The sequence below is a fragment of the Dipodomys ordii genome, unplaced genomic scaffold (assembly GCF_000151885.1).
Source record: "Dipodomys ordii isolate 6190 unplaced genomic scaffold, Dord_2.0 Scaffold168, whole genome shotgun sequence".
Lineage (NCBI taxonomy): Eukaryota > Metazoa > Chordata > Mammalia > Rodentia > Heteromyidae > Dipodomys > Dipodomys ordii.
In genome coordinates this window covers 1,604,432-1,620,782 of record NW_012267384.1, presented here as the reverse complement: position 1 = coordinate 1,620,782, position 16,351 = coordinate 1,604,432, and the positions used below count along the sequence as shown (strand labels likewise).

The 16,351-nt window shown below is 37.5% G+C and overlaps 1 protein-coding gene across 3 annotated transcripts in view; it reads left to right on the top strand.

Moving 5' to 3' along the window:
• The window catches only part of Arhgap5 (Rho GTPase activating protein 5), a 66,088-nt gene that overhangs the window by 595 nt on the left and 49,142 nt on the right, over positions 1-16,351 (top strand). For all 3 annotated transcript variants that reach the window (XM_013033462.1, XM_013033460.1, XM_013033461.1), the window contains exon 2: positions 11,979-15,864. In XM_013033462.1, the coding sequence (XP_012888916.1) occupies positions 12,145-15,864 (3,720 nt within the window). In that variant the 5' untranslated portion in view covers positions 11,979-12,144. The remainder of the gene's footprint in view (positions 1-11,978; positions 15,865-16,351) is intronic.

Here is a 16,351-nt window from a genome sequence, read left to right as displayed (position 1 = left end):
CCCCCCTCCCTCCCTCTCTCTCTCTCTACAGGTGACGGGGCTGGGGTCGGCCTCACGCCGGCCCCGCCAGGCGTCCGCTCCCCCTCGCCGCCCTCACTTGCCCGGGCCTGGAAAGGGCTGGCGGGGAAGGAAAGGTGGCGGGGCGCTTGTTGTTAACGAGTTCCACCTGGAAAAGGAAGGTTGGGGCGGGCGGGCCGGTGGGGGGGGGGGGAAGAGACGACGGGTGGGCGCCGATCGGCGGAAACGCGACCTCGGCTGCAAACTTAAACCTCAAGCCTGGCCCGGGGATCGGCCCTTTCACTTTTTCCTTATCGGCCCGGCTCCTCCCTAGGTTCTTCTGGCCGCGGAATTCCCATCTGCTGCTCCGAAGCCGGGAGTGGGGTTGGTGAGAAGTTGCCCGGCGCCAGCTAAAACCTCCGGACCCACCCGATCGGTGGGGGTCTGTGACTTGGGTTGGGGCTTGGATCTCGAGTTTTCGCTGCCATAACCTCTAGATTCTTCTTCTCCCTCTGTCCACTAAAGAAAAGTATCGGGGTGGGGGTGGGGAGCAGCGCGGGAGCGCGCGTGCACTTATCCACACATAAATACGCTCCCTCCCTCCCTCGCACCCTCCCTCCAGCTTTATTAGAAATGCAAGGGTGGTGGAGGCTCTGCGTGCAGCCCGGGGCTGAGAGGTGCTTCGGAGTGAGGGCCAACTATACTAGGGCGCTTAGGAAAATTCCGAGAAAGTTGTAGGAGAGATGCTTATACTTTTTACCATGTGATTGATAGGAAACCAGTTTGGACCATGTTTAGTAAATGAGAATTTCAGTGTTTGTAAGTTAAAATACACACGGGCCTGTGTGCTTCTAAAATGAAAACTTAACGTCGATAATTTGCTCTTTTGTGATAAATCGGGCACAATGACATTTTTCAAAAGGTTCAAGTGTAACGCCGGGAGCTACTTTCCTGTATCTACTAGTTTTTTACAGATATGCTCTCTTCTACAGGTGTTGGAGAATCCACTTAAAGTCTCAAACCAGTGACCAGTTTAAACAATGTTAGGGGATGTTTCTTAGGACTGGTGATCTCACTTTGTGGGAGATTTCTCTAAAATCTCTAGCAGAAAATACATCTAGGTGTAACTGTTCGGAAAAATGTTTTGGATTAAGGATAAACTAGTAAGATGTGTTTGGAAATGTTTTTTACTATCAATTCTAGTTCATTTCACTTTAATAGTAAAATGGAACTCTTAGAATTTATACTTGCGGTGTATAGATACATATCGGTTCTTTATCATTAACCCACATATCTAGTTATCTGGTAAACAGCAGAGAAGAGGGTAGCACGTTGGGCCACCAAAAACGTGTGAAGACTACAGTTTATAGCTAACACATTATGTTGAAGAGCTGTTGATCGCGCTGACAAGGAGAATCAGTTAGATAGTACATATTATTATATATTATAGACAACTATGGGTTTGATTGGCTTGTGTAGGTTACAATATTTAACCCCAGTCAGTGTGTCTTATTTTACCCTTCTCTGTACATTAATTATTAAGAGCATTGGGAGTGGAATAGTGTCCAATGTTAGCAATTCTTAAAAATGTGCTGCAAAATAATCATCTTAATTCTGTCATGTGGCACCCTGAATATCTTGAAAATAGTCTCCTTTTTTATTCCGTTGGAGAAGACAGATTATTTTGACCTTGAAAAGTTATGGATTTGAAATACGGTACAGTATATATTAAGTCTCATAATTCATTGTTTTTAAATTGAAGTACCCTTATTAAGTACTTTCATGAAGAGTACTAAAGTTTTTAGCATTATCAGGATATAGAGAAAACATTGCCTTTGATGTTCACTTTTCAAATATGAAGTAGCACAATAAAGATGTTTTATCACAACTTAAAGAGATACGATTTTAACATTCCCTGAGATATATGACCCATATTTATTCTTTGCAGATCACAAAGGCAATATAATATAATAAGGTAATGTAATTGTGAATCATTATATAGTGTTCTGTTTTAGGTTTGTAAGATATATTTAAAGTACACTAGGGAAATTTGGTTTCTGAAAGAATTGTGAAGGAATTTTTTTGGGGGGGGGTCGGTCATGGGACCTGAACTCTAGGCCTGGGCACTGTCCCTCAGCTCTTCAGCTCAAGGCTAGCGCTTTACCATTTGATCCATAACACCACTTCTGGCTTTTTCTGCTTATGTGGTGCTGAGGAATCGAACCCAGGGCCTCATGCATGCTAGGCAAGCACTCTACCACTGAGCCACCTTCCCAGCCCTTGTGAAGGAATTTTAATAAAATGTTCCATCATTTGGTAGTTAGAGTTGAGATGCTTTAAAAAAAATCATTTTACCAAATTAAGAAAAGTATTAGAAATTAAGAAAAATAGCATAATGCTAAGACAAATATGAATTTCATTTTTCAAACTCACTTCCTAAAAAACCTACAGGTTTCCCTCCCCCCCCCCCCCAGGCTACAGATGCCTTGAGACAAGCATCTTGACAAGCCATGCTCTGCAACCAAGGCTGCTTTTGTTTTTATCTGTGAAGATTATCCACATTAAGAAAAAAAGTTAAACCCATGATGTGTTACTCATTAATTTTGTGACTTTTATTTAGCACTGTCCATGTACATGGCCCTGGGAATACAAAGATAAATAAAATACAAAAATTAAGGATAGCTAAAGCTTTAGTTGAGAGAGGTGGCAACTATAAAGGAGTAAATAGATAAAAGTACAATGAGATGTAGAAAAGAGAACTATTTCTGTCATAGCCTTTTTGGCAGTTTTTCACAGAAAAAGAAACATTTTGAGTGTAAGAGGACTTTGAGTGTAAGAGAATCAAGGATTGTCTTTCTTCATTCTTTGAAGCTGATTATCTGCAATGCAGTGAAACACATTGTTAACTTTTGACTTTATTTGTGGGTTTATTCCATAGAATTACAGGTATTACTTGGGGGAAAAAGTTATAGCTTTGTGATTTCATGTCTAGAATATTGCTAAGATGTGTCACCTGGTTAGGTTCTCTAGCATTTATCATGAAGACTTAATAGTAAAAGTGAGTTTTTGTTTTTCTGGTTTCTTCTTAGATTTAGCCTATTTCATTATCCCTAGCAAATTTTTTGTAAGTGAGCCAGCTATGCACTATGAGTAGAATAAGAAAGTATAAAAGATTTCTTTTTTGCCTGTTATGAGGCCTGAACTCTGGGCCTACTCACTGTCCCTCAGCTCTTCAGTTAAAGGCTAGAATTCTATCACTTGAGCCAAAGCACCACTTTGGGCTTTTTCTGCTTATGTGGTGCTGAGGAATCAAATCCAGGGCCTCAAGCATGCAAGGCAAGCACTCCACCACTGATCCATCTTCCCAGCCGAGGTTTCTTTCTTAAAGCTCCTTTCAGAGCCTATAGCTTTGATGGAGAGACCATGACAAAATAGGAATACATTGCCAGTTCAATACAGAATAAATGAGCTATAATTTAAAATTAGGTGTAAGGTAACTTAAAAGAAATAGGACTTGGAAGTAGCACAGGGTGAGGATAGTGAGGGGGCATAAGAAGTTTAGGTTTGTTAGTGACTGAATCAAAAGTACTGGAAAGTTCAGGGTGCTGGTGGTTCATGCCTATAATCCTAGCTACTCAGGAGGCTGAGATCTTAGAAATTGCAGTTGGAAGCCAGCCCAGCAGTTGGAAGCCAGCCTGGGCAGGAAAAATCCATGAGACTCATTTCCAATTAACCACCACAAAATCAGAATTGGAGCTGTGGCTTAAAGTGGTAGCTTGAGCACAAAAGCTCAGGGACAAGTACCCAGGCCCTCATTTCAAGCCCTGTGACTGACAAACAAAAAAAGAACTGGGAAGTGTTAGGACAGATTGACAAATGAGAAAAAAATACAAGGTAAAAATGTAGGAGCAGAAGTTTGTACCTATGATCCAAATTGAAATATTTGAGGAAAACCTCACAAACCTGTATAACTCTCTATTCTAGCTCTATTTGAAATTGCTAGTCTTCGGAGGGAGGGGAAGCCTTAGCCTCTGATATGGGATATTATGTCTTCTTGTTAATCATGTCCTCTTAATGTTTTAAGTATGTTTGTTGTTTATATGCTTATTTTTTCAAAGCCAAGATGATGCCTGTTTTTTCTTGTTGACTGTTTATGTAACTAGTAGAAAAGTAACATTTCTATAATCTGGAATTGGAAAATTCAGGTGTTTGTATTAACCAAGAATATAACATTTTACATGTTTCTAAGAGTATTAGTGATTTCTTAGGTAATTTTCTGAAGTATATGGTTTGTCTGTAGAAATAATACCTGAAACCCAGGAGATAGCACCAAACTGATTACTTTTTCATTAAGAAACATTCATTTTTCTTTTATCTTTTACGTCTTGCACCAGTCACTAAGCTCCGTCTTGGATTGCTCTTTGCAATTCTTACGGCTTGCAGTATTTGTTTCTTACACTTTGTGCCCAACCAGATTTTTGTCTTATATTTTACTTTCAAACTAAGCCGTTGTTTATTACAGGTTCTAAACTCTTGTTTGTCCTTGAAGAGTATATATCTTACACAATTTATATCTAGCCATATTTCTTTCACAATTCTTTGCTTATTTGTTTTTGTGCTGATACTGGGGTATGAACTCAGAGCCTTGGTGATTGAGGCTTGAGCTTTGGACCTGGGCACTGTCTCTTTTATGTTCAGCATTGGCTCATTACCACATGAGTCACAGCTCCACTTCAGCTTTCTTTCCTTTTTGGTCATTAATTGGAGATGAGTCGCATAGCTTTCTACCTGCCCAGCTGGCTTCAAACCTCAGTCCTCAGCACTCAGCCTCCTGAGTAACTAGGATTATAGGAGTGAGCTACCAGCACTGGAGGGTTTTGCTTGTTTGAGGCAGGCTCTATGTAGTTCAGGCTGGCCTCAAACTCCTCATCCTCCTACCATAACCTCCAAAGTGCTGGGATTGAAGACATTTGTCACCATATCCAGCTTTCTTTCCAGTTTGGCTACTGTGCTCAGTCAATACCCTGTTCACACAGTTGGAATGAATTCTCTTGAAAAAAACCAAACCTAGTCTATTTTCAAGGTTTATTCCTTTCATTTATTGAAATTCAGTGTATTGCAGGGATTTGCAAACTATGGCGTGTGGGGCAAGCTAATACCTATTTTCATATAATGGCTTTTGCATTTTGAAATGTTTGGCAACAAAATTACAGGAATACTATTTTGTAAACTGAGAAATTATATGAAATTCAAGTATCTTATCCCTAAATAAAGTTTACACAGCCATATCCATTCATTTAAGTATTACTTTTACTTTAATACTTTTACACTTTGATGTCCAAGTCAAGTTGTGTGACAGACCTCTATAGCATACAAAGCCAAACTATTTACTGCCTGTCCCTTTATAGAAAAAGTTTTTTAAAATTTTATTGTAAAGATGTTGTACAGAGGGGTTAGTTACATGAGTAAGGCAATGAGTGTATTACTTGTCAATCATTGTTACCCCTTCCCTTGTTACTATCCCACTATTCCTTCCATCCCCCACATCCCACACTACTCCTCACCCTGTCCGAAGTTGTAAAGTTCGTTTCCAATATACTGTCCTGTAGGTATCATTGTTGCAATGGGTCATTCTGTGTCCTTTTTTCACTGTTGTTATTCCCCTTCCTCTCCCCAGATTAGACCAGTGTATATACAAGATGCAGGGTACCAAAATCAAGTACAACGACAACACGGGTATACCATTGGAGGAAGAACAAACAAAAGAACAACAACAAAAATCACATAGTACATTTCAAACAACTACAAAGACAGGTCTCCTGTGTCCATATCTTGGGGTTCATTTCACTTAGCATCATCTTATATGCTCATAGCGTTTGAGCTTTTCAGCTCATCTGATAAGATTATCCCATGTATACACTAATTATTGCAAATAAGGGAAACCATGGGACCTAAATTTCTTCGAGACTGGCTTACTTCACTTAATATGATTTAGAAAAACAGTTTTCTAAAGCCTGATCTATTCCAGTTTGTACTTATCTCTCCTTTGAATTTGTAATGTGTTATCAACTTCATAATGTAGCTTATTGCCTTTATCTCTTCAGCTGTGGTACTATATTCTTAAAAATACTAGCTACTCAGGAGGCTGAGATCTGAGGATCATGATTCAAAGCCAGCCCGGGCAACAAAGTCTGTGAGATTCTTACCTCCAGTAAACTACTAGAAAACCATAAGTGGTGCTGTGGCTCAAGTGGTAGAGCGCTAGCCTTGAGCTGAAGAGTTGAGAGACAGCGCCCCTCAACTGACCAAAAAAAAAAAAATACTGTGGGTAAAAATGCTGTTCAACCCCACCATCTATCTTTTTAAAAAAACTATGATTTTAATTCTATTCCCCTTCCTCTGATTATTTGACCTGTTAATATTTTTATCACCAAAAAGTTGTTAGGACCTACCCCAAGTCATTTACATAATAAAAATAATTCCTCTTCTGAATAGCAGTACAATATTAAATGACAAATTATGCCCATCTTCCACTTAGTTCTGCACAGTGATGGAGAGGACTCCGATTGAGGAAAGATGAGCTTATACATAATATTATCTTAATGGACTTACCTCTACGTGCCTTTGAACCTTTTAAAAATTGATATAGGCAGGCACTGGTGGTTCACACCTGTAATCCTAGCTACTCAGGAGGCTGAAATCTGAGAATCATAGTTGGGCGGGAGCCAGAGTCAGCCTGGGCAGGAAAGTCTGAGACTCTTATCTCCAATTAACCACAAAAAAGCTGGAAATGGAGATGTGGCCACCAAAAAGCTGGAAGTGGAGCTGTGATTCAAGGAGCATTATCCTTGAGCAAAAAAAAAAAAAAGCAAAACTTAAAGGATGGTCCCCAGGCCCTGAGTTCAAGCCCCAATACTGGAGTGCGCATAACTGCACATACACAAACACATACACATTGATGTAAGGCTAAGCAGATAGTAGCTGAACATGTACATATTGTTTTCTAGGTGAAAATGGCCTTTGAATCTTAGGTTTTTACCACTGAATAAGATAGTGGACTAGGAAGAATTTGGAATATCTCATACCCAGGTCTAGGGATCATGTTATTAGAGGAAGGTATAGATGAATAAATAATAGGCAGTAAAGCTGTATAACTCTTGATTGGGACATATTTTTGACAAGGAAACTTTTCAAATGGTAATTTGAAATTTCAGGAGATAAAAATGGATAAAAGTAGAGCGTGATAAGGTCCCAGAGTCCTGCCTGTTTGGAGCCTTCTGAAAGTATTTTCACAGAATCTTCAGGCTTTTAAACATTATAAACTCATAATCTGTATTAATACACTGTAGATTTTAAAACTTGAACTTTTAATATTAACATATGCTGTATTAGAGTTTATTGACCCATAACAGTATGTGCTTTTTATTAGTTATGTCTGTAATTGTGACTTTAGGATTGTTGAATGGTTTTAGGACCAAGGGTTCTCATCTATTCATCAAATATTTGTTGAGCATTCATTGTGTATCAGGCCCTCGGGGTTCTGGAGATTCAGTACAAAAGGAAAACAAAATTCCTTTGCTTTCAGGTAATTTTGTCACTACATAAATTGTGGAAATTTTTTATAGGTTCTTTTATTCACATGACTGTAGTCTTACCTAAGACTAGTTTATAGGAATGATGACTTAGATTCCTTTAAATCCAAATACTGTGTGCTTTTGTGGTAGGTATCTTGGTTTAAAGGTAAAATATGGAATGTGATTATTGCCTTGTTGAGTTACTTAGTTGTCATACATATGCTCAAATGTCAGTTTTTTTTCTTACCACATTATTGATGAATTTGCCATTCTTAATAAGCAGTTAGAAAAGTAACATTTGAATTACCATATTCTTTTAGTATACAGGGTCTTTATATGAATTCTTAAACTACTAAAAAAGTTTGCATTATATTGTGAAATGTATATGATAATTTAAGTTTATGTCTTTTTTGAGTGTTTGTTTATATAAAGGTTATTTATTTTGACAAGACAATGGATAAGATGAAAAGGCCCGGCCCCTTCAGTGTAATTATGTCTTAGAAATAGATTTTTTAAAAAGTCTTTATATTGCCAGATATTCTGAATATACTATATTGGGGTTATATGTTCATTTTCTTTTTGTTTGGGTTTTTTTTTTAACTGTATTTTTTTTGTCTTTTCTTTTTTGGTACTGGGGATCGAACCCAGGACGTTGCGCTTGCTAGGCAAGCGCTTTGCCACTGAGCTACACTCCAGCCCTATGTTCATTTTCTTAAAATAAAAATTTTATTCTGGCTGAACACATGATTATAGATCAGAGTTTGTCTTCATTATGATGCCTTCGTTTTTTAATATACTTTTTGTTTTAATATTAAGGATTTATGTTTTATTGAGAACCATTATATATGGCACTGCTCTGTAGGCTCTTAGATATAGAATAAATATAGATATGTGTCTTTCTGGCCCTTTTATTAAATCTACAGTGGAGTGAGGAGAGAGCGAGAGCTGATGAAGAATAATAAATAAGTTGTGTAGTATCTTTGGAGGTATGGGGGAAAGTAAGTACAAAGGCAAGAACATGCTTAGCATGTGTTCCTCAGTGTGACAGTGGGGAAAATGGTATTAGACTAGACAAGAAAAGACTGGAAAGGGCAGACCTTGTAGTAGTAGGTCCTTGAAAAGACTTATCTTTTACTTTAAGAACACTGGAAAGTTGGGCTGGGAAGGTGGCTCAGTGGTAGAGCACTTGCCTTGCATGCATGAGGCCCTGGGTTCGATTCCTTAGCACCACATAAGCAAAAAGAAAAAAAAGCTGGAAGTGGCGCTGTGGCTCAAGTGGTAGAGCGCTAGCCTTGAGCTGAAGAGCTGAGGGACAGTGCCCAGGCTCAAAGTTCAGGCCCCACGACCGGACCCCCCCCCCAAAAAAAAAAAGAACACTGGAAAGTTTAGGATGGAAGGTTCTACTTTCTGCTTTAAAAAGAGCATTTGACTGCCCTGATTTGAATGAAGGAGAAGAGAGCAGGATGAAGCAGGAAAATTACAAAGCTTTCAGAGTAATTTTGAATCATACCTGATGATATATAGGATCAGGTATCACAGTAAAAGTAGGACATTACAAAGGTTAGAAAATTAGTTTTGTTGTTTTTTTTAAAGATAAGAATAGGAATTTCCTGACATAACATGATAACTTAAAAGCAAGAATTTTTAAAAAAATTATACTCTTTGTTAATAAATGCAACAATGTTTTGTGAAGGCACATTTTATTATTAAATTTTTATATTTTAAATTATAAATAAGATTCAGCAAAGACTTCTAGTACAAGAATGCAATATAACCTGTTGCAACAATGAGAAGTACAAGTTGTCATGTCCAAAACGACCTTTACGGCGTCGGTGCGGGGGGGGGGGGGGGAGGGGGAGGAAGGAGAAGGATTGGGATTGAGGGGGAGGCTGGGAAGGGATGTGAAGGGTAAACAAAGGAGGAGGCTGCAATGCTTGGTAAGAAATTTACGCATTATCCTGCCCATGTAATTGTAACCCCTCTGTACAGTATGTTCACAAATAAAATAAAATTAAAAAAAAAGAATGCAATATATAATGAATGATTAGGTCAGAATAATTGGCACATCTATCTCTTCAAGCATTTTTTGTGTTGGGAACATACAAAGTTAATTTGAAGTATTGTGGTTGTCTTTCTGTACTATAGAATATTAGAAGCTACTATCTAGCTTCATCCTTATAGACACCACCCTATCTAATTTTTCTTTCTCCATATGCTCTCCAGGCACTGGTAACTAGTATTCTGTCTCTAAAAACATTTAAGTTTATATTGTAAATTACTAAAAATCTATTTTTTTATTTTTCTGGATTCTTTGTGTAATTTTTTTAATTTTAAAAAGCTGCCTTGTGAGATACAATATTTGAATAATCTAGTAAACTACCTTAGAAAACAGTTATTTTCATAAACTAATTTCAGTTGGTGGATATAAATTACTACCCAGTTAATGTATTATGCTTACTTTTCTGCAAACATAGTGTAGTGTAATTGTTCTTTTGCATATTTTGGGTAAAAGATGTTAAACTTGGTGCTAGATACAGTATTCAGACTAAAATTTTTTAAAATTTTAATAGAATTGGTTGAGGCTGCCTCAGTTTCCTTTATCTTTTATCGTATTTATATTGTCAGATTGTACATTTTAATTACATCCTTTTCATAAGTTTTACGCAGCTTCCCATAGTTCCAAGAACCAAATTAAGAAATGGAACCAGCATTTATTACATCCCTTTTATTTGCTAGGTACTTCACATTTTAAATAATTGTTTAGTTTGTGAAAATAAGTAAATACCCTTGTTTTACAGATAAGAGAACCATGTTTTAGGTTTTAGGGCTTTGCCATCACCACCAAATAGTAAATAATAAATTTTGAAACCAGTTTACTAATGCTACACCTAGTGCTTGGTGCCGTGGTACATACATGTAATCCTAGCTTCTTTGGTGTTAGAGATTAGTAGGATTGTGGTTTGAAGTCAGCCTAGGCAAAAAGGGAGGCCTCCAACCTCAACCAACATTGTGTGAATCAAGAGAATTTAAAAACAACTTTATAGTAATTCTAATCTGTCTTGAATCTAAAAAAAATTGAAGTATAGTTGTGTGTGAGTGTGGGTATGTATTTGTGCCAGTGCCAGTTCTGGGCCTTGAATTCAAGGTTGGGGCTCTGACCCTGAGATTTTGCTCTAGGCTAGTGCTCTATTCTTTGAGCCATAACCATGTTCAGCTTCTTTGGTAGTTTATTGAGATAAGAGTCTCTGACTTTCCTGCCCTGTCTAGCTTTAAACTGAGATCCTTAGATTTCAGCCTCCAGAGTAGCTAGGATTACTGGCATGAGCATGGATTTTTTTTTTAAGTCCATGTATTGTGTTGTACACTTGGCCTTATAGATAGGAAATAAAAATCAGTCTTTTAGTTTGAGATCTACTGACCTATTTAATAGCTGTCATTGTATCATTCTGTGTCTCCTCCTCTTTCTCTTTTTTTTTTTTTTTCTGATGTTAGAAATCAAGCCCAGGAAATTGTGCATGCTAAACTTGTACTCTACTATTGAGCCATATCTACAGACCTTACCCAATTTTTCTGTTTCCTGTTAAAGTATTTGCATATCCTTAATAGAATTAGGTAGAAAATTTGATCGATTTTACAGAAATGTTGAAACTTACTGAAAAGTTTTTCTTTTAATTCTAGAAGTTTGTTAAATTTATACAGAATTCTGCTTTAGGGAGTAAGTTTTAAGGAATTCAGAAAGCAGGTAGTACTTCATTTTTAAATGGAATACAGGTTGGTGATAAAGTGCTTAATACGCATAAGACTTGGGTTTTAGTCCTTGGCATGGTTAAGCAAAATTGAGTGAAATTTGTAAAGGAATTGTTAAAATAACCAGTACATTTTAGCTATCAGCATAGCCTCATAGAAGGCAGTAATATTAAGAGTGGGAAGAAATTAGTTGTTTGTCAACCCCATTAGAAGGAGCAGAGCTAAAATTCACATTTGATTACTATGAGTTCATTTTAAAGTTTGTGGTCCATTACATTAAAGTTTTGTAGATTTCCCTTAAATTTTGAGGTTATTTTCATTTTATGAGTAAATTAAAACATTTCTTAAGATACATTGACATTAGAATTAGTAATTTTTTTTGGGGGGGGTCCGGTTGTGGGGCCTGAACTCTGGGCCTGGGCGCTATCCCTTAGCTCTTCAGCTCAAGGCTAGCGCTCTACCACTTGAGTCACAGAGCCACTTCTGGCTTCTTTTTTTTTTGCTTATGTGGTGCTGAGGACTCAAACCCAGGGCCTCAGCCATGCAAGGCAAGCGCTCTACCACTGAGCCACCTTCCCAGCCCCTAGAATTATTACTTTTGCATGAGCATTTGTTATATGTAATTCCTGGTTAAAATTTGTCTTTTTTCCATCTTTCTAGGGAGATGATCCATCTGATTTTGAAGACCTTTCTGAGGAAATGAGGGAAATATGAAGAACCAAATATAATTTTGAAATTCAGGATCTGTATTTTGAGATGACTTTATTTTCAGAATGAAAAGCATATGTGGTTACCTTTATGAATGTAGAGACATGAGAAGAAAGTTATGATGGCAAAAAACAAAGAGCCTCGTCCCCCATCCTATACTATCAGTGTAGTTGGACTCTCTGGAACTGAAAAAGACAAAGGTAACTGTGGAGTTGGAAAGTCTTGTTTGTGCAATAGATTTGTACGCTCAAAAGCAGATGAATATTATCCAGAGCATACTTCTGTGCTTAGCACCATTGACTTTGGAGGAAGGGTAGTAAACAATGATCACTTTTTATATTGGGGTGACATAATACAAAGTGGTGAAGATGGAGTAGAATGCAAAATTCATGTCATTGAACAGACAGAGTTCATTGATGACCAGACTTTCTTGCCTCATCGGAGTACAAATTTGCAACCATATATAAAACGTGCAGCTGCCACTAAATTACAGTCAGCAGAAAAACTGATGTATATTTGCACTGATCAGCTTGGCTTGGAGCAAGACTTTGAGCAGAAGCAAATGCCAGAAGGGAAGCTCAATGTAGATGGATTTTTATTGTGCATTGATGTAAGTCAAGGATGTAATAGGAAATTTGATGATCAACTTAAATTTGTCAATAACCTTTTTGTCCAGCTATCAAAATCAAAAAAACCTGTAATAATAGCAGCAACTAAATGTGATGAATGTGTGGATCATTATCTTAGAGAAGTTCAAGCATTTGCTTCAAACAAAAAGAACCTTCTTGTAGTGGAAACATCAGCACGATTTAATGTCAACATTGAGACATGTTTCATTGCACTGGTACAAATGTTGGATAAAACTCGTGGCAAACCTAAAATTATTCCCTATCTGGATGCTTATAAAACACAGAGACAACTTGTTGTCACAGCAACAGATAAGTTTGAAAAACTTGTGCAGACGGTGAGAGACTATCATGCAACTTGGAAAACTGTTAGTAATAAATTAAAAAATCATCCTGATTATGAAGAATACATCAACTTAGAGGGAACAAGAAAGGCCAGAAATACGTTCTCAAAACATATAGAGCAACTTAAACAGGAACATATAAGAAAAAGAAGAGAAGAATATATAAATACCTTACCAAGAGCTTTTAATACTCTGTTGCCAAACTTGGAGGAGATAGAACATTTGAATTGGTCAGAAGCTTTGAAATTAATGGAGAAAAGAGCAGATTTCCAGTTATGTTTTGTGGTGCTAGAAAAAACACCTTGGGATGAAACTGACCATATAGACAAAATTAATGATAGACGAATCCCATTTGACCTCTTGGGCACTTTAGAAGCTGAAAAGGTCTATCAGAACCATGTACAACATCTAATATCAGAGAAAAGGCGAATTGAAATGAAGGAAAAATTTAAGAAGACTTTGGAAAAAATTCAGTTCATTTCACCTGGGCAGCCATGGGAGGAAGTTATGTGCTTTGTTATGGAGGATGAAGCCTTCAAATACATCACTGAGGCTGACAGCAAAGAGGTGTATGGTAGGCATCAGCGAGAGATAGTTGAAAAAGCCAAAGAAGAGTTCCAGGAAATGCTTTTTGAGCATTCTGAACTTTTTTATGATTTAGACCTTAATGCAACACCAAGTTCAGATAAAATGAGTGAAATTCATACAGTTCTGAGTGAAGAACCTAGGTACAAAGCTTTACAGAAACTTGCACCTGATAGAGAATCGCTTCTCCTTAAACACATAGGATTTGTTTATCATCCCACTAAAGAAACATGCCTTAGTGGCCAAAATTGTACAGACATTAAAGTGGAGCACTTACTTGCCAGTAGTCTCTTACAGTTGGATCATGGACGCTTACGCTTATATCATGATAGTACCAATATAGATAAAGTTAACCTTTTCATTTTAGGGAAAGATGGTCTTGCCCAAGAACTAGCAAATGAGATAAGGACGCAATCCACTGATGATGAATATGCCTTAGATGGAAAAATTTATGAACTTGATCTTCGGCCAGTTGATGCCAAATCGCCTTACATTTTGAGTCAATTATGGACTGCCGCCTTTAAACCACATGGGTGCTTCTGTGTATTTAATTCCATTGAGTCATTGAGTTTGATTGGGGAATTTATTGGAAAAGTGAGAACTGAAGCTTCTCAGATCAGAAAAGATACATATATGGCTAATCTTCCATTTACATTAATTTTGGCTAATCAGCGAGATTCCATTAGTAAGAATCTACCCATTCTCAGGCACCAAGGACAGCAGTTGGCAAACAAGTTACAGTGTCCTTTTGTAGATGTACCTGCTGGTACATATCCTCGTAAATTTAATGAATCCCAAATAAAGCAAGCTCTAAGAGGAGTCTTGGAATCAGTTAAACACAATTTAGATGTGGTAAGCCCAGTTCCTACCAATAAAGATGTATCAGAAGCTGACTTGAGAATTGTCATGTGTGCCATGTGTGGTGATCCATTTAGTGTAGATCTTATTTTATCACCCTTCCTTGATTCTCATTCTTGTAGTGCTGCTCAAGCTGGTCAGAATAATTCCCTAATGCTTGACAAAATCATCGGTGAAAAAAGAAGGCGGATACAGATCACAATATTATCGTACCACTCCTCAATTGGAGTAAGGAAAGATGAACTGGTTCATGGGTATATATTAGTTTACTCTGCAAAACGGAAAGCATCAATGGGAATGCTTAGAGCATTTCTGTCAGAAGTTCAGGACACCATTCCTGTACAACTGGTGGCAGTTACTGACAGCCAAGCAGATTTTTTTGAAAATGAGGCTATCAAAGAATTAATGACTGAAGGAGAACATATTGCAACTGAGATCACTGCTAAATTTACAGCATTATATTCTTTATCTCAGTATCATCGGCAGACAGAAGTTTTTACTCTGTTTTTCAGTGATGTCCTAGAGAAAAAAAATATGATAGAAAATTCCTATTTGTCTGATAATACAAGGGAATCAGCCCATCAAAGTGAGGATGTTTTTCTACCATCCCCCAGAGACTGTTTTCCCTATAACAACTACCCTGATTCAGATGATGACACCGAAGCACCACCTCCTTATAGTCCAATTGGGGATGATGTACAGTTGCTTCCAACACCTAGTGACCGTTCCAGATACAGGTTAGATTTGGAAGGAAATGAATATCCTATTCATAGCACCCCGAACTGTCATGATCATGAACGCAACCATAAAGTGCCTCCACCTATTAAACCTAAACCAGTTGTACCTAAGACAAATGTGAAGAAACTGGATCCAAACCTTTTAAAAACAATTGAAGCTGGTATTGGTAAAAATCCAAGAAAACAGATTTCTCGGGTTCCTTTGGCGCATCCTGAAGATATGGATTCTTCAGATAACTATGCGGAACCCATTGACACCATTTTCAAACAGAAGGGCTACTCTGATGAGATTTATGTTGTCCCAGAAGATAGTCAAAATCGAATTATTAAAATTCGAAACTCATTTGTAAATAACACCCAAGGAGATGAAGAAAATGGGTTTTCAGATAGAACCTCAAAGGGTCATGGGGAACGGAGACCTTCAAAATACAAATATAAATCTAAAACTTTATTTAGCAAAGCCAAGTCATATTATAGAAGAACACATTCAGATGCAAGTGATGATGAGGCTTTCACTACTTCTAAAACAAAAAGAAAAGGAAGACATCGTGGAAGTGAAGAAGATCCACTACTTTCTCCTGTTGAAACTTGGAAAGGTGGAATTGATAATCCTGCTATCACTTCTGACCAGGAGGTAGATGATAAGAAGCTGAAGAAGAAAACCCACAAAGTAAAAGAGGATAAAAAGGTAAGTTCCTTAGATAAGTTTATAATTATGTTTATACTTGTGATCTTAGCTACTCAGGAGGTTGAGATCTGAACATTGCGGTTCAAGATAGTACTGGCTGGACAGGAAAATCCTTGGGATTCTTAATCTCCAAATAACCATCAAAAAGTTGATAGAGCTGTGGTTCAAGAAGTATAGCACTAGCCTTAAATGAGATAGCTCAAGAACAGTGCCCACACTGTGAGTTCAAGCCCCAGAACCAGCAGAAAAAAAAGTATATTTTAAGGATAAAAAAATCGGACAAGATTTGTTACAAAGCTACCTTATTTGGTAAATGTAATCCTTACATGTTGAGTTTTACAAATGTCTTCCGGAGAAAGTTATTTTCATAATTTCTGTGCCTTTTGTTATTTTACTTAGAGCAGGTTTGCCTTCATATACTTAAGCATAAAAAGTTGAAGTGAATGCTTGTTTCTGTAGAAGCTCAGATATGAGATGACTTGTTCTT